Genomic DNA, 18722 nt, shown 5'->3' on the forward strand with positions numbered 1-18722 from the left:
GTGATTTGCCTAAATCAGCCCTGGAAATTCCAGTCCCCTTGCCTGTCACTGGATCTGGCATAGGCCTGTGACACACTTCTGGCCAATGAGATGTGAAGGGATGTCTGCTGGAAAAATCTTCTTCCCAATATAGAGAGGAAACACTTTTTCCCCCATGCCTCTCAGAGAAAAAAACAAAACAGAAAACCTGGTTCCTTACTGACGTCATCAAACCACTTGAATGAAACACTCCGAAACTGATCTAACACGAGACTTTTTGTTCCATAGATGACAAGGTTTTCCTATTGTTTTAGTAACTTCTGGCTGGATTTTGTTTTGATGACATTATTTGCAGCCAGAAATAGCAGATTAGCATACTAGCTCACCTTTTTGACATTTGCTTTTCCTTTCCACTGGTACAACCTGCTGTTAAATGTCACTCCCCTTGCTTCTGCTTCCTTTGCCTCATCAGGAATAAAGATTAAAAATGACAGCATACTTAGCTATACATGCACATAGGAAGAAATAGAAGGCAATTTTTAAGATGAAAGAAAGCAATTACACAGTGAAACACCTTGACTGTTTAATATCATCACTTACTCCTGACCCTCTGGTTGAGAGGACTTAACTCTCATAGGATAGTAGAGGGATGAAAATATAAAAGAAGAGAATGTAGGGGACTTCCCTGGTGGTCCAGTAGTTAAGAATCTGTCTTGCAATGCAGGCGACCGTGGGTTCAATCCCTGGTTGGGGAACTAAGATCCCACAAGCCGTGAAGTAACTAAGCCTGTGTGCCCCAACTACTGAACCAATATGCCACAACTAGAGAGTCTGTGCACTGGAGCAAAAAACCCCCCATGATGCAAATAAGACCCTACGCAGCTAAATAAATAAATAATAAGTGGATACCAAACAGAGAATGTAGGCAAGCTCAGGGGAAATGATGTAAACTTCCCCCTGCACAGCAGTGCTGGAATTCTCTTGTAATTCCCACGGGAGCCAAGACTACCTCTGGAACAATCTAACTGTTGAAAACTACTAGTGTCTGGCAGGAAACCAACTAGAATTGGGGCAAAGGATGTGCAATTCTCAATCCCTGGGGTCAGGGCCTGCCGCTGGCAATGTTGCAAAAAGTAAAGACTGTCTCTAGTCTCCACCCACTTTCTCATTTCCTCCGTCCTTACTGTGGTGTTGGAGAAGACTCTTGAGAGTCCCCTGGACAGCAAGGAGATCCAACCAGTCCATTCTAAAGGAGATCAGTCCTGAATATTCATCGGAAGGACTGATGTTGAAACTGAAACTCCAATACTTTGGACACCTGATGCGAAGAACTGACTCATTTGAAAAGACCCTGATGCTGGGAAAGACTGAGGTGGGAGGAGAAGGGGATGACAGAGGATGAGATGGTTGGATGGCATCACCAACTCTCTGGGAGTTGGTGATGGACAAGGAGGCCTGGCGTGCTGCAGTCCACCGGGTTGCAAAGAGTCGGACATGACTGAGTGACTGAACTCAACTGAACTATCCTTCTCTTTCTCTAGCTCTGACCTTTTTCTGTGCTTCTTTCCACTCTGCCTCTTGGCCCACCTCCACCCCCTCCCCCCTCTCCCCACTCAACAAATCTCATCTTGCCTGTCACAAGAACACAGAAGGTACTAAGTTACCTGCCTCAGGGGCCATGCCTTTTTTTTGGGAGCTCTTACAAACCCAAAGTAATGCTTCTCTATTGTTTGAAATCCTAACCTCTGGACAGGCAGTGGGCGACTCACTACTCAAGCACAGCACTTTCTGTCTAATGCAAAGGCAGTGCTGGTGGGGTGAGGCACCAAAGAATATGTCCCTCTGCCAGGTCTCTCTTCCAGCTGATGGGAGGTACAGGATCACAGGGACATCTCCTCAAGTTCTGCTGCTGTCAATTCACACAAGACCTTATCCTCTCATATATTCAGACCCCTGCTGTCGGGCTTATCCCCCTCACCTTTTGTCTCTGTTTAAATGTCCCTTCTTCCAGAAGGCCTTCCCTAATCCATCCCCTCCACCATAGTCCATGATACTGAGTCCTTCCTAACTTGTCATGCTGATTTGCAATCTGTGGCTACTCAGTAAATCAGTACCCAGCCTAGCCCTGACTGCTCAGTATATTGAATGAATGAGTAAGTGAGTGAATATTTGTTCACATACACTACAGCTCTACAGAAACCATGACTGTCATGTTCCCTTTTGTATCCTCAGCAGCCAGTCCAGTGCTTAGGTCATGGATCATTATTCACTAACCGATTGAAAGAAGCCTTCAAAAGATGGGTACTTGGATCTATACTGCTGTTGATAATGTCCTGACATCCTTATTGTAAGAGCAAAAAATACAGCCCAGTGGATTCTAGAGAATCAGGGATGGGAGACAGAGCAAGATGGTGGAAAAGCTCTGGGAGCACAGCTGTCCCGGGCAGGGGGCGGTGGGAATGGGGGGTAGGGGTCCTCTTCAACCACAAGTAAGTTTAGTTTCCTAGGGATTCTTAACCTGAGGCACACGAGTGGGGCTTCCAAAGAGCCATGCATCCTCTGTCACTTCAATCAAACATTCAAGCCAGCAGCTCTGGGTACATTTTTCTATAAGAAGGTCCACAGTTTCCAATGAGTTTCAAAAGGCTGTGACACACGAAGAATTAGTGGTTCACCTGAACTGTCCTGTATGATAGCCACTAGCCACGTGTGGCTATTTAAATTTCAATTTAAGTTCAACTATCAATGCCTCAGTTACTAGCTACCTGTCTGGTGTGCTCACTAAAGGAAGTAACTGAAAGTCACTCAGTCGTGTCCACCTTTTTGCGACCCCATGGACTGTAGCCTGCCAGGCTCCTCTGTCCATGGGATTCTCCAGGTAACAACACCTCTCTAGGGGAACTTCCCAACCCAGGGATCGAATCCAGGCCTCCCGCATTGCAGGCGGATTCTTTACTGAGTCATCACTAGCCACTCCCTATTGGGCAGCCCAGATACAGAACGTTTTCATCACTACACATAGTGATGAAAAGATACAGATAAGATTTGTTCAAGACAAGCGGTATTTTTGTAAAGTGAGTTGCCATCCTTTAGAAATGAAAGCGGACATCCAAGATCCTGATTCTTTTGAGATCTGCTTGGGGCCTGCACTTCTGCTGGCAGCGGGAGTGCACAGGGCTGCTCAAGGTAGATGGTCCCGCCTCATGTTGAAGTCATCTGGCCCTCCTCCAGCACCAGGTTTGCGACCCTGGTTTCCAGAAGACCTCGCCCACCCGGGTCTCCTTCCAGTCTCTTGAATTTGTAACCAGACTCCCAGGTTTGGTTAAGAGAGTGAAAGTCGCTCAGTCCTGTCCGACTCTTTGCGACCCCATGGACTATACAGTCCATGGAATTCTCCAGGCCAGAATACTGGAGTGGGTTGCCATTCCTTCTCCAGGGGATCTTCCCAACCCAGGGATCGAACCCAGGTCTCCCGCATTGCAGGCGGATTCTTTACCGTCTGAGCCGCCAGGGAACCCCAAGTTTGGTTAAGTGGGGTTGAGTTTGTTTTAAGAGCACATCTTGAGGCGGGGTCTAGAGCTGAGTCGGAAGTTGGGGCGGGTGCGGGGGGCAGCGCCTCCCTCCTCTCAGTTCTCCGGAACTGGAAAAAGAGAGAGGGAGTTTTACCCCGAACATCTGTTGCTCGACAAAGAACTTCCCGGTCTTCTAAGGAGCCCTCCAGTCTCCGGCCCAGTCCGCCTGGGCCCGCCCCTCGCTACGAGATCGCGGGGAGGGGCCCAGGCGAAACCCGAGCCCCGCGCCCACCACCCGGGCGGGCGACGTGGCTCCGCGGCTCCGGCCTCCCCCCGCAGCCCGGCGGCCAATGGGCTCGTGAGCGGGGCTGTCCGGCGCTCTCCTGCCCGCCGCCCGGGGCGCGCCCCTCAGCTCTGGCACGGGGCGGGCGCTGGCCGAGGGGCCGGCCCGTCCCCTCCCTCCCGGCGCCGGCCCTGGCCCCAGCCCCGCCGCCGCCGCGCGCGCTCTAAGCCCCCATTCCCGAGCCGCCGCTCGTCGCTCGCTCGGAGCCTTCCCGCGGGCCGCGCTCTCCTCCGGACGATGGCGCGCGGCGGCCGCGGTCGCCACCTGGGGCTGGCCCTGGGGCTGCTGCTGGCGCTGCTGCTGGCGCCTCCGGCGCTGTGGGCCAAGCCCACCGTGCGCAAGGAGCGCGTGGTGCGGCCCGACTCGGACCTGGGCGAGCGGCCGGCCGAGGACAACCAGAGCTTCCAGTACGACCACGAGGCCTTCCTGGGCAAGGAGGACTCCAAGACCTTCGACCAGCTCACCTCGGAGGAGAGCAAGGAGAGGCTGGGGTGAGGCCGCGCTCGGGGACGCCGCAGGTGCCGGCGGGGCCCCTCGGGCCGGAGCCGCCCTGGGCACCGGCCGCAAAGCGAAAGCGAAATCGGCGCCGGGACCCGAGGGCGTGGGCCGGGCGGGCCGGGCGGCGGGGCTGAAGCAAAGTTTGCCCGCGGGCGCCGGGACCTTGCATGGAGATCGCCGCCCAGGGCCGGGATGGCTTGCCGCGGGGAGGCGAGAACGTGGCAGCGGTCTCCGGAGCCAGGACGGCCAGGGCCCGCCCCCTCCCCCGGGTTGCATCAGAAGAGAGGGGAGGGAGCGTACAAAAGAAGAATTTGTCCACGGTGGCCTTTTAGTGATAGGAGTTCTTCCCCACCCTCCTGGTTTCTGTCTTCTCCCATTCCAAGAGGGGAGGCAGGAGACACTGCTAAGGTCTCAAGGATGATCGTTAATGGATAAAAGAGGAAGGGGCAGGCGGAGGCTTGATTCCTGGACCGTGTCCCAGGGCTGGGACTGAGGTGTTCTTGTCTTCTGCTCAGTCGCCCCCATATCTGAAGTAGGGAGTATGAGAATCCTGCTATTAAGAAGGGAGGGGCATTAGGAGATAGGGATGGAGGGGTGGGAATGGAAACTGGTCCCTTCGTTTCTGTCTCCAGCATCTTCTGTTGGCAGCCGAGGGCAAAAGGCTGGAGGGTGGTGTGATGGCAGGTTGTGAATTTCACCCTTGAACGCAGCTGAGTCAGGAACCAAGCCTCGGAAACAAAACGTGGGTACATCTCAGTGCACCCTCTGCACAGGCCCTGGAGGGACACTTGAGCGCTGTCAGAGGTTCTCTGGAAACCCTTCCACAGAGGAGTCTACAGCCAGCCTGAGCCCTGATGGAGACCTGGCTGGGGAGGGTCCCAAGAGCCCTGCCTACTGGGCACCAGGCCTCCAGGAATCTGCTTCCCAGGGGTGGAGGTCTTTCTGCTCTGCTACAGGGAAAAAGAACACAGCCGTCCCTGTGCGGATGGGGCCACCAGAGGCCAGTGTGATTGGACAGACTGTGAGGCTAAATTACACCTATTGTGTAGGTGCACCATCTGCCTGCGCTGATAGAAAGGATCTTTGAACTTCAAAGTCACCTCCTAACAATCACGTTTTATTCTGCAGAGAAGTACTTTCTCTTCTAGTTTGAGTCTTAACAATGGGGGCCATTGATGAGTTCAGTCCATTGTATTGCTTTGAGGCACTTGGAGGCTGATTTATTCAGGGGCCCTGGGTGGAAGCCGTTTGTCACCAGTGAGGAGGAGGAGAGGTTTGAGGAACTGGAGAAGGGAATTCTAGTTTTCCATCCTAAAGCTTCCAGTATATGCCTTCATCAGGACAAGTAAGCTTAGTGGTTAGAGCAGGACAAGTAAGCCTAGTGGTGATGTATTTGACCCTTGGATGAAGACTTTTGCTGCATTCATTTACTAATGAAAAAAAAATTTTTTGAAAGACTGCTATGTGCTCAGCAGGGTGTTAGATACCTGACAACTACAAAAATAAAACCTTATGCTCTAGGCCATAAAGTACTTATAATCATATGCAGAGAAGAGAGGTTGGAGCAGATGCTACGCATAATTGCTGTGATGGTGGCATGTAAAAGCCCTAGTGACCACATCTAGGAGGAGCCCCCGAAAGCTTCAGGCTGGAGACAGGGGTTTGGGGGGGGTTGGGATGTCATCTGACCAGGGCTTGTGGCATGACTCAGAGGTCACCAAGCTTATGAACAGGGAAAGGCATTCCTGAAGAAAGAACAGCCTGCTTATAGACAGTTTTAAATCTGTTCCTTTGGATTCTGGGTATTGGGACAGTAAAGGGACAGGGAAGTGGGAGGTGGGAGTGGCGAGGAGGCCAAGGCAGGACAGAGGGACTTTTGTGAGGTGGAGATTAGACATTATCCTGTACATGGTAGAAACGTTATTATCCCAAAATGCATTAGGAAAGCTGGACTGGCAGCAGGGCAGAGAACATAACCGAGGCACAGAGGGGGGGCCTGGGGCATGGGGTGGCCGTGAGTGCCTGAATCAGGCACGGTGGGAGAGGCTGAACCCTGAGCCACGTTGGGGCTGGAACTGGCAGTGCTTGCTCTTGGCTCAGCGTGGCGGGGGCGGGGAGAGGAGGGAGCAATCTAGAGTGGCCTCTGGTCTCTGGCCTGAGCCACTGCAGGGACAGTAGACACACTGCTCACCTACAAAGTAAATCTGGGCTAGAGGTGGGCGGGGGGAGTGCAGGTTGGAAGGTTGGAAATGAAAGGTGGGCGCCGTATGGGATGGGCTGAGTGTGAGAAGCCATCTTTCTGTCCACAGCTCCAAGTCTGGGCTGCAGAGCGGGGAGCTTGGCTGGGTCCAGGCAGCTTCGTCACCACCGTCTTGCGCATAGATTCTGAAAACGTGGCAGATCTAAGGCCCCCAAAGACAAAAAAGTAGGGACCCATAGGCTTCGGGAAGTTGCAAACGTGGTGCACAGTCTTAGAAAAAAATAAAAATTACTTGCCAACATTTAGCATCGGAGTGACTTCACATACAGACCCCGATTTTTGGTTTCTGTTGACACCCATGGCCTGTTATTCCTTGTGGAGGTCATTGCCTGGAGCAGAGCTGAGCAGCCTTCTTTGGCAGCTGGTGGGCAGTCCCCCGATGCTTCGCTGGCTTCTTTTTTTACATTTTAATTTTATTTATTTGGCTGCACTGGGTCTTCGTTGTGGCCTGCGGGATCTTAGTTCCCGGATCAGGGATCAAACTGAGGGTCCCTACTTTGGAAGCTCATCAGAGTCTTAGTCACTGGACCACGTGGGACGTCCTGCTTTGCTTACTTCTGTTACCTGTTTGAGTTCTCCATCTACCTGTGTTGGGGATTATCGTCCTTAGTGAGGAAAGGTGCACACTGTCTCCTCTAACCCTCCCAACATTCCTTGTAAAGTAGGTGTCCAGTTTACAGATGGAGAAACAGAGACTCAAGTTATACACCCGAGATCACTCAGGACTAGGATCCTGGTGTTCTGATTGTAGCATTTGGTTTATCTACATCATAGCTACCTTTTCCTATAGCTCATGTTTGAGATTTTTAAAGAGAGAAGTTAGGATGATTTATGCTTCCAGCAAATATTTATTGAGGTCCTACTATGTGTCAGGCTGAGCTATGTTCTGGATATTTCTTTGGCATACGTTGGATGCTGTCCTATCCAAAAAGCAGGTTGTATACTGTCTGACGTCATTTGGTCTTTGCTGGTTTGAGATTCTGCTTCTCAGTTGGCTTTGGATAACTGATGGGCATGTCACCACTGCCAGGACTGGAGCAGTGCCTGGCACATAGTAGGTAGGCTAAACACTTGACGGTATTGAAAGAATTCTGCTGTGTTTGGCTGTCATTTCCTGGAAGCAAGATACTTGAGCTTTAGTCTTCCAGTCTTGAGACCTGTCAAAATTGCAAGGAAGGGCCAAGTTCCTGAGAAGGAGGAACTTGGGCTACCCAGGTTCAGGTAGGGGATGGAGACTTAAGTACTAATGAGCTCATTTCCATTTCTGATCAAAGAGTAACTGCCAATTTGAACTTGTGTTCACGGTAAGAAAGTTGGAGTTGATAAAATTCCACCCCAAAGCAAAGAAAACAAATCCCTAATTAGCCTGTATGACCTCTTTTCAGGTAAATGAACTACTATGGTAAAACTTTCTTAAACACTGGAAGTAGCTTTCAGGAGTCTTTAAAGTTCCTCTCAGGGCTGGCATCCCCAGCATGGGCCCTCTGGCCTAAGAGATGGACACTGTTGAGGTTCCCAGCTTGACATTTGCTCTGCACAGGGGTATGCGGTGCCCTAGGAGAAGGCAATGGCACCCCACTCCAGTACTCTTGCCTGGCAAATCCCATGGACGGAGTAGCCTGGTACGCTGCAGTCCATGGAGTCGCTAGGAGTCGGACATGACTGAGCGACTTCACTTTCATGCATTGGAGAAGGAAATGGCAACCCACTCCAGTGTTCTTGCCTGGAGAATCCCAGGGACGAGGGAGCTTGGTGGGCTGCCGTCTCTGGGGTCGCACAGAGTCGGATACGACTGAAGCGACTTAGCAGCAGCAGCAGCAGCAGTGAAGCCCAGTGGGGAGTTGCTGGAACCCGGGCCAGCTGTGGAGCAGGATATGCCAGTGGACATAGTGGCCTTCACCCTAAGAGCAGGAGGTTGAGGTTCCTGCAGCTGCTCAGGTTTCTTGTTTAGTTTCCACGATGTCAAGGCCCTTTCATCCCTGACATTTTTTGCTCTGTCAGTGATCTGGTCTCCTCCTGCTTTAAGTTTCAAGTCTTTGAATCCAAAGTGATGAGATAAAGCAAAATAAAAATCTCACTTATTTTTTGTTGGGTTAGTTAGAAAGCTAGACTCTTCCATCTTTTGAATTGGGTTTAGAGCCAGAGGACATGGATTCTGACTCCAGTGGTACCAATTATTCCCTCATTACTTTAAAAATAAGGGAGTTAAACTACATCAGGGAAAACTGCTAGGTTTCATCTTACAAATGAGCTCACTCAATTGGTAGTGTCTATTTGCAGAGCACTGTGTTGCGAAGGATTCTGAGGTCACATCAAGTTTATGAGGACAGAACAGCCTGATCCACTAGCGTCTGCTGTTGGCACTGGGTGGGTGGAGACAGACATATCATTCTTGGAAAACTTAAACTTTAAGATCCTCTCAAGCATCACTGGGTCATTGATTTTATTTTAGCACTTAAGCATTTTAGATTCTGCAGGTGTTTGATCTCTTTCTGGATCAGGATCACACAAGCCTTGATAATAGCCTCGTGGATTTTTTTTTTTTTTTTTAAACTACAGGAAAATTGTTGATCGAATTGACAGTGATGGAGACGGCTTTGTCACCACCGAGGAGCTGAAAACCTGGATCAAACGGGTGCAGAAAAGGTACATCTATGATAACGTCGCCAAAGTCTGGAAGGATTATGATCGGGACAAAGACGATAAAATTTCCTGGGAAGAATACAAGCAAGCCACCTATGGTTACTACCTAGGTAAGAGGTGCTGCAGGAGCGATTACACAGCTGGGGCCCGAGTAACAAGCTTCTTGTGGGAAATTACTCTCTCATCATATCTACCCACTTCAGGAAGATGTCACAGTCTGCTAAGTAGAACCTGCTTAAGTAGAACAGTGTAACGTCCTATTTTGCTTACTAACAACACACTGGGCTGCTTACTTTGAGTGAACTTGTAGGTGGAAGGGGGTGAAGGTCTACTAAAAAATAAGCTGCTCTCCAACCTGAGCTTACGATCTCAGAGGCATACCCAGAGAACAAAGCAGAGAGGAAGCATGTGTGCTGAATTTCAGATAGCAAGGACTGGGTAAACTAGAACAGTCTTGGAAGGCTTCCTGGTGGAGGGTGGTTTGGGAACTGGGCCTTAAAGAATGGATTTGTATCTGGAGAGATGGAGACGAGTGGGAAAGGTGGGTCAGCTGGAGGGACAAAGGTGCAACGATGCCTTCAGCAGTGGGCAAGGTTTGGACATAAGACATGCTTGTTTGGGAGGAATGATGGAGTGGTGTGTGCCCAGCATGGGGTGCAGACATGCTAGATGGCTGCCTTGTAGAGGCCATATGTAACAGGACAGGCCTGAGGAGAACCAAAGACACACACTCCCAGCTAGATTAAGAGAGGTCTTGAAAGATTCGCAGGAACTTAGAACAGATGTCCTAGGTACGAGGGAGCCTTTGTATGTTCTGTGTCAAAGAATATGATGAAAGTAGGGTACCACAAAGTGAAGTAGGATATTAATATGGTCTCTAGCCTATGTTTTCCACCACTTGCTGTAATGCCCCTAACAAGCCTTTAGGGCCTGGCTGTAGGGTGGCCTGGAGGGACAGACACTGGAGGCATTCTGAAATCAAATGTTTCAGAAACCCGACACATCAGGACCTTCTGCCCTTCATATTAAATACCACGGGGCGTGATCTGGAGAGAAACACTTTCCTTGGTAGCTCAGTGTTCATGTTTCTGTGCACATCCTGTAGGAAACCCCACAGAGTTTCAGGATACCTCAGATCATCACACCTTTAAAAAGATGCTGCCACGGGATGAGAGAAGGTTCAAGGCTGCAGACCTCGATAGTGACCAGACAGCCACCCGGGAGGAGTTCACCGCCTTTCTGCATCCTGAGGAGTTTGAGCATATGAAGGAAATTGTGGTTTTGGTAAGATATCCAAAGAGCCCGGACTGGGAAAAGACCGAATCAAAGCAGCACCAAAACCTTATCCTTTCTTGCAAAGTGAGAACGTTCTTCAGCCCAAGGGGAACTGGACAAGGACTCTCTAGTGGAATACACTGGAATGCCTATGTACTCGGGAGATGAGTCAGGGGAGGGAGCTGCTGTAGCAAGTAGCCCCCAATCCCAGCTATTCAACACAATAACCGAAAATTAGTTCTTGCTTATACCGAGTCCAGGGCAGATGGTCCCCATCAGTGGATCTTCTGGGCGGTTCTCAAGTGCTGGCAGGCCCCCAGGCCTTTTCCATCTTGTCCTCCACCGTCCTGTGGCTTTGGGGTCATCCTGGCCAATCCCCTGTATTCATCTGATAGACAGAAGAAGAGAAGGACTGAGGAGAAGGCACGGTATGCCTTTACTGTACTGGCCAGGAAATGACACCTCCCTTCCTTTTATGTTCCATGAGCTCCTACATTTGACATGGGCTCCTACGCTGGCAGTTTAGATGTGTGCCCAGAAAGAGCAGATGGGTTTAGTGAGCAACTAACGAGCCTCATTTGCCAGCTTTGAGGGAACTAGAATAAGACTCAGAAATGGAATGCACTGGACTGTTAAATCACATGGAAACGTAAAGTCAGACCATGTCTAGAAAGGGTGCTCCCCTTGGAGTGGATTTGCTTTCCATAGTGTCTTGTCGGGTCCCAGGTGTCTTCACTTTCCTTGACATTAAAGCAAACGCCGATCCCCTGTTTCCAGGGCAGGCATCCTGAGGCAGTTCCAATTGTTTTGCTGCTGGGAAACAACCAGCCCTGGACTATTTCCATTTTCCAGTCTTGGATGGGTTCGCTTATGGATGCTTCATCCTTAGACCACAGTGACCCTGAGGACTGGGCAATGGCTCTAAGAATCATTCCTTTAACACCCAACATCCACTTAGTGATGGCTAATTTGCCAGAAGACAGTGAAGATGGGGAAGTGGATTATGTGCTTCTGGATTGACTCAATTCTCAGGTTGGCTGTTTTCTTCAGGATGCCTTTGTTTCTCTGACAATGGACAGTAGACTCATTTAATTACTTACCCTAGCAAAACAAAAACAAAAACCCTAGTTTAGAGGCCAGATGTACTGAATACACAACATAATATTGGGTGGCCAAAACGTTCGTTTGGGATTTTCTATACGCTGTTACTTATGGGCCACCAAATGTATTCAAGTCAGATATACTTTGATTTTCCAGTTGTTCACAGTTCATATTTTCCTGACGTCACCTTGGTGTTCATAGTCCAGTTAGCAGTGGAATCTATCTTGGTGATCATTTTAGTCCAGTGGGTTTCAACCTGGATTCCTCACAGTACACAGAGACGATTAGGCAGGAGAGTGGAGGTGGTTAGCTTGGCAGAGCTTCATAATAAGAGAACATCTGGGCTTATAGGTACATTTTCATTTGCAGAGAGTGTTCTGCTTTTAAAATCGTAGGCTGGGGGAGGAGGGACAGAAGGCATTGCCTCTCTTTTACAGATCACAAACTAATGCCCAGGGAGGTCAGGAGACGAGCCAGAAGTCCTCAAGCCATAAAAGCCAGACAGAGGAGGACAATAGTTAGATTTACTGAGCGCACAGAGCTATCTTGCATCTTTTCCCCCTTTGCTTCCTAGGAAACTCTGGAGGACATCGACAAGAATGGGGACGGCTTTGTGGATCAGGATGAGTATATTGGTGAGTGCTGCCTGGAGTCTTGCTCCTCTGTCCCAACTGGGCACCAGTCCTCCACCCACGTCTGGCTACTTTTCCTCAGACGTCTCCTTTAGCAGCAGCTGCAAGTCTGTTGGTGTCACTCCTGTGACTTCCCAGTGAGAGGGACTTGTCACAGCAGTCCTAGGGGTGCAGGGTCAGTGCACTGCCTTGCAGGCAATACAACGCCTCAGGGAGGCATTCCTGGTGGAGAAGAGCCCAGGCCAGCCATTGACCCCACGGCTCTGAGAGGTGCTCTTCATCACACTGTAGAGTTTCTCCCTTTGCGAGACCCAGAGCTGGGGAGGGGGGCTAGAGGGGACCTAGAGCTGCAGGACGGACTCTACAGCAGACTGTTCATCAGCGGGGCCTAGAAACGGAATAGACAGAGCTGTGGTCAGCAGAACTGTTTACAGGCCCAAGCTGTCTGCAGAAAGGCGTTCCTCCTTAGGTAAACCCTTTTACAGAATGCATAGTCTCGCCACATGCGGCTGTTTTATGCCTCTGGGTTTTGGTCTTTCATTGGGAGTACTGTTCCCAGCTTTTTGTTCTGAAGGGCTGCACTTGAGCAACATCCAGAAGTGCGTTTGCAGGTAACTGAGCCCTGGTCAAAGGAGGCTCCAGTTAAGCCCCCAGGTCAGAAACCACTGCTCCTGGTTAGAGCCCTTCCAGCCTGAGGGACTGAAGGAGGCAGCGCGGATATTTCCATTTGATCCTCAGCGGTTGCTGCTTGGGAGGTTTGGCACATGGCCCCAGCTGCAGGCCACCTTCCCAGGATAGCTCTTCTCTTCCCAAGTGTCAGTAAAGTAAAAGCTGGAAAATCGTTTGAGGGGTGGGATGGATATAACTTTTGTGCAGATATTTAATAGACACAGTCAGTTACCTTGAATAAAAGCAGAGCCCATGGTGCCATCAGTCTCCGGTTCGTGCTTGTTTAACTCTGCCTCCCAAACACAGGAACAAGTACCTGCTGTAAAGGAGAGCAGAGTTTCTGCCAGCCATTCGGAATTGTATTTGGTCTGAAGCAGCAGACGCTGTTCTCCTGTGTCTGTGGTGACGGCAGCTCTCGCCTCAGTAACTGAAGCCATCTCGGTGGCATTCCCTCTGTAGCACAATCAGTGCTGACAGCCCCGTCGTCAGTGTGCACACTGCAGCCTGTCTCACGCCTGGTGCACACGCGTGTGAGGGCAGTTTCAGAGCCCCGCACACCCAGTGGTGAGGGAATTAGACTTGAAGGGGAGGCAGGGTGATTAAGACGGTGTAGCTCTTCTGATTTCAAGTGTGTGCTCTGCCTCACTCTCTTCCTGATCCACATTGAAAAGGTACATGGCGGGGGCAAAACCCTTGAGTGACTTTGCCTAAAAGAAACATTTTTTTTGCACCGGACACTGGCAGAGAGGCTGATGGGGGCATTGTTCTTGAAAACTGAATTCTGAGCGACTTGCTGTCAGAGACCAGGTATCTGGTCCAGCAAGCTACTTCCTTTAGGGAGGAGCCTTCTCTACAGGCAGGGACAAGCGGTGACATGATACAGTGGGGAGAACGCGGGAATTAAGAGTCCTGGCTTCTCCACTTACTAACTCTGTGACCCTGTGGGAGTCATGTAATCACTCCGTATAAGCCTATAAGCCTCAGTCTCCTCATCTGTAAAACGGGAAGGCACAGCACCCATGTTTCCAGGATGGTGTGAGTCTACTTGTAGCTGAACCCAGCCAGGGTCTTGCCTCTCTTTTTCCTTCATTCACTATCTATCTACTCTCTCTGCCACCTGACATTTCCAAGCTGTTTCCATCAAAGAGAAATTGCCCACAAGGTATCTTTCTTTTCCTAGAAAATCTAGTGGCTTAGCAAACAGTGGATAAGCTTTGCCTTTTTCCTTTTCCCTGCCATTTTGTAAAACAAGGTTATTGATCTGTCTTATAAAATTGCTTTAAAGGTGAAGTAAAATATATGTAAAAGCCCTCTGGAAATGATATAAACAGCAACAGTAATAAACACAGTGGTTAAGACTATGGGTTGGAAGCAGAGTGCTCGTGTTCCTGTATAGTCAACTACATTCTCATGCTAGCTATGGGTCCTCCTTGGGTTAAGGCTGTGCCTCAGTGTTCTCATCTATAAAGTGGGAATAACAACACCTACTTCATAGGATTATAATGAAAACTCAAATTTAAAAAAGTATGCATTCCATACAGCATCTGGACCATAGAAAGTGCTGGTATTGGTCATTATTATTAGTTTTCACCTGTATAGCTCCTGGGTTGTAGAGGGCTTTCACAGAAATGTCCCATTTGACCTTGATAACAACCTTTTGAATAATAAATTACTGTCTCCACTTTAGACAAGGCACTGGACAAAGTCAAAGGGCAGAATTCACCTTCTGGCTTCCAAGCACAGTTCTTTCTCTTTCACTCAGTGGCTCTTAGAGAAGATAAATCATTGTATTCTTTACCCAAGAGTAGACTGCCCCCCAGGTATCTGGTTAGGTCTCTTGACTGCTGGAGGTCAGGTTTTCTTAGATTTACCTTCCCACTGGTCTTCATAACCAAGAACAGCCTTCCCTTCTAGCTGATATGTTTTCCCACGAGGAGAGTGGCCCTGAGCCAGACTGGGTACTGTCAGAACGGGAGCAGTTTAATGAATTCCGGGATCTGAACAAGGATGGGAAGCTGGACAAAGATGAGATTCGTCACTGGATCCTTCCCCAAGACTACGACCACGCGCAGGCCGAGGCCAGGCACCTGGTGTACGAGTCAGACAAAAACAAGGTATTTCGCAGTGTTCTGGAACTGTTGCTTGAAGGGAGACAGTTTACATAAGATTGCTTCTGTTTGCTTCTTAGATGTTTGTCTTGGCCTGTGCGGCCGTGCCCTTATTGATCTCTCTCATTCCTGCCCTACATCTGAGACCTGTGAACTTGGCCGACATCGCGATAACCCGCAGTGAGCTCATTAGGCCAGATGTTCCTATTCCTAGAGAGCCTGTTGTGGGTTGCACTTAGGTTCACTGACATCTCCTAGGATCGCAGTGCCGGTCACTTTGTTGGCTGTAGGCAGGCAAGGATTTAAGAGGTATGCCCTGCATCACCCTAGGACCAGCTTTTCATCCATTCATGCCTTCAGCAGACTCTCATCAGATATCTGCAGCATGTGAGGCAGAAGGGATCCCATCACATGAAGGCCCAGGCATCAGGCCAGCTTACTGTGCTGGCTCCAGTGCCAACATCCACTGGTCAATATGCAAATATATAAGATGTGAAAGAGGTCCTGCCTCTTCCCATTTTGATCACTGCTCCGAATTCTCGGGAGACAGTCAGGTTTTGCAGTCAGGCCATAAAAGGGAAGTGGAATTCTTCAGAGCCTGTTTTGGGAATGCCAGCACTGCATGTAGACATAACCAGACTCCGGCTTCTGAATTCCTTGAGGACTTTTCCGATATATTTTAGCACAGTGTTTATAGCAGGAGGCTGTTCCATTTAGGGTTTTGCAGAACAGTGATGGTAGATGAAAGAGATACCCAGCAGTTTCTTAATTATGAATTGTAATATTTTAAACGTTGCAGATCAATGAAATAACATGAGTGTCAGGCTGAGCTATTTACTCAGAGTTTCTGTGACAAAGCGCTTTCTTCTCTCCTCTAGGATGAAAAGCTCACTAAAGAGGAGATCTTAGACAACTGGAACATGTTTGTTGGAAGCCAAGCTACCAATTATGGGGAAGACCTCACCAAAAACCACGATGAGCTCTGATGCAAACTCACCATAACATGACAGACTGTTTTGTTTTATTGTCCTGGATGGTTGCTACAATTGTCTCACTTACAGCAGTTATGTCTCCACAGAAAGCAAATTTATCACCTCAGATTGGGGTTAAAATTGTTTTTTACTCAATATTTGCTGGAAAATACTCACCACTATTCTTTGAGTAACATTTCTCTTCAAGCACATTAAAATCTTGGTAAATTGCAGTGCTCTATGGGGATACCTTACTAAAACATGACTTTTTAGCTTTTTTCCATGAAATTTGAACTAAAGAAGAATGAAATTTGAAAAGCCCTATTATTCAGAAGTTGGGTAGGTGGGGAGAGGACAGTATAATGGAGTGACTGCTGTGCATTTTAACTGCAGATTTTTTTACATTTGCCACTGTTAATAGTTGGTAAAGGAAAATTCTGATTAAGCTTCAGTGGTATCTTCCTACACAGGCTTCTTTCAGAGCAAGGCTGATTATTTCAAATTCTTCCTTCTTGACTGTACTCTGAGCTGTTACTGTAAATGGCATATAAACCTCTGTGCATTTTTCTGTATGAACCTGCTAATGTGCACAACAGATCCACCCATCTTTTTTGTCTTTGTTTTTTTTTTTTTTTACAATAAGAAGCAATTAAGAAAGGTAATATGAAAAAGAAAGGAATTTTAAATGTAGAGAGAAAAGATGAATGTCAGGCATTTGAAGAACTATAGGAAAATGGTAAACACTTTATTATACTTGAGAAATTCTTCTTGACATGTAAATAAAGTAGATCTGATCTTTGAAAAAGTGACTAGAAATCCAATCCATTGCCTTGCTGACCTCGGACAGGAATAGAGAGTGGGGTCCTAGGGAAACCTGCCTAGTGGAGCTCCGGAACCCATCTCTCCCAGTCCGGTGAATCCACAGCCTTCCAACCTGCCCTGGGACCCCTTACACTATGGAGTTGACAAAGTAGTGTTCCAAGTCACTGGCTAAACTGGAAGAAAGAACTTTTACAGGTTGAAATTCCACCTTGTAAGTAGAAAGTGAATGAATAAAGGATCCCTCTGAGGATTTTCTACTGTGTCCTGTGGTGTTTGACTTCACACATACCATCTGTGACATTATTCTCTGCTGATAGAGAATTTAACAGAGGGATGAGATGACATGAGTAAGGTTAAAGAAGTTCTACATTTTAAAAATCCAACTACTAGAATGTTCAGGACATACTCATATTTACCTATTTAATATGTACTTCTCTATGATAATTAGAGAAACTGCAGGTCGTCTTAACTGTAAGACCTTTCAGAGACAAGTTTCAGCTGGAAGGAAATCTAGGCTTCTTGCAAAGGCCTGTTCGGTCGCCAAGTCGTGCCTGATGACTTTTTACCACCCCATGAACTGCAGCATGCCAAGCTTCCCTGTCCTTCACTATCTCCCAGAGTTTGCCCAAGTTCATGTCCATTGTACTGGTGATGCCATCCAACCATCTCATCCTCTTTTGTCCCCTCCTGCCTTCCTAGTATCAGGGTCTTTTCCAGTGAGTTGCCTCTTTGCATCAGGTGGCCAAAGTACTGGTGCCTCAGCTTCAGCATCAGTCCTTCCAATGAATATTCAGGGTTGGTTTTCTTTAGAATTAACTGGTTTGATCTCCTTGGTATCCAAGGGACTCCCAAGGCCTACCAGGCCCTATAGCATCTGGTCCTTTCCCACCTCATCAGCATCACTAGGTTTCACCTCCCACAGCAGCCTCACTGACTTTCTGGTCCTCAAACACACCAAATTCATTTCGAAGTTGGGCCCTTTGCACTTGCCATCCTTTCTCATTGGGAACCCCCACTTCACACATCCTGGGGTAACTCACATGATTCCTCAAAGGGGACCTTCCCAACTCCATTATTTGTAGTAGTCCCTCATGCTGCCCTGATGACTCAATGGTAAAGAATCTGCCTGCCAATGTAGGAGCTGCAGGTTCGATCCCTGGGTCAGAAAGATCCCCTGGAGGAAGGAATGGCAACCCACTCCAGTATTCTTGCCTGGAGAATCCATGGACAGAGGAACCCCGACCCCCTGGCTACAGTCCATGGGGTCGCCAAAGAATTGGATACAACTTAGCAACTAAACAATGACAGCATTTGAGTCCACATTTCCCTGTTTTATTTTCTGCTTGGTATGTACATATTGCCATTTATGTTTGTTTCCTAGGACTGCTATATAAATTACCATAGAAAAGTGTGGCTTTCAACAACAGAAACTCACAATGCAGGCTGGAGTCTGAAATCAAGTCGTTGGCAGGACTGTTGTTCAGTAGCTAAGTCGTGTCTTACTCTTCGCAGCCCATGGACTTCGGTACACCAGGCTTCCCTGTCCTTCACGGTCACCTGGAGTTTGCTCAAACTCGTGTCTGCTGAGCCAGTGATGTCATCAAACCATGGCATCCTCAGCAGGACTGTGCTCCTGAACGTTCTAAGGGAGAATCCTACAATCTTTCTTGCTTCTTCCTGCTTCTGGTAGTTCCAGGTGTGCTCGCTGTGGCTGCTTCACTCCACCCTGCATCCGTCTTACGGCCTTCTTCCCTCTCTCTGAGTGAGTCTCTCTTTTGTGTGTCTCTTACAAGGACACTTGGAATTGGCTTTAGGGCCCACCTAGATAATCCAGGGTGATCTGATCTCTAGATCCTTAATTATATCTGCAAAAGGCCATTTTTCCAAGTAAGCTCATATTCACAGGTTC

At 48.6% G+C, this 18722-nt stretch overlaps 1 protein-coding gene across 1 annotated transcript; it reads left to right on the forward strand.

Annotated features, from left to right (window-relative positions):
* The first annotated feature begins 4007 nt into the window (after positions 1–4007).
* Positions 4008–17065, forward strand: RCN1 (reticulocalbin 1). Its single transcript, NM_001103221.1, is given in 6 exon segments — positions 4008–4325; positions 9152–9345; positions 10341–10519; positions 12186–12246; positions 14827–15026; positions 15899–17065. Coding segments are annotated over 6 exon segments (996 nt in total). The 5' UTR covers positions 4008–4071; the 3' UTR covers positions 16007–17065.
* The last annotated feature ends 1657 nt before the right edge of the window (positions 17066–18722 follow it).

The sequence above is a fragment of the Bos taurus genome, chromosome 15 (assembly GCF_002263795.3).
Source record: "Bos taurus isolate L1 Dominette 01449 registration number 42190680 breed Hereford chromosome 15, ARS-UCD2.0, whole genome shotgun sequence".
Lineage (NCBI taxonomy): Eukaryota > Metazoa > Chordata > Mammalia > Artiodactyla > Bovidae > Bos > Bos taurus.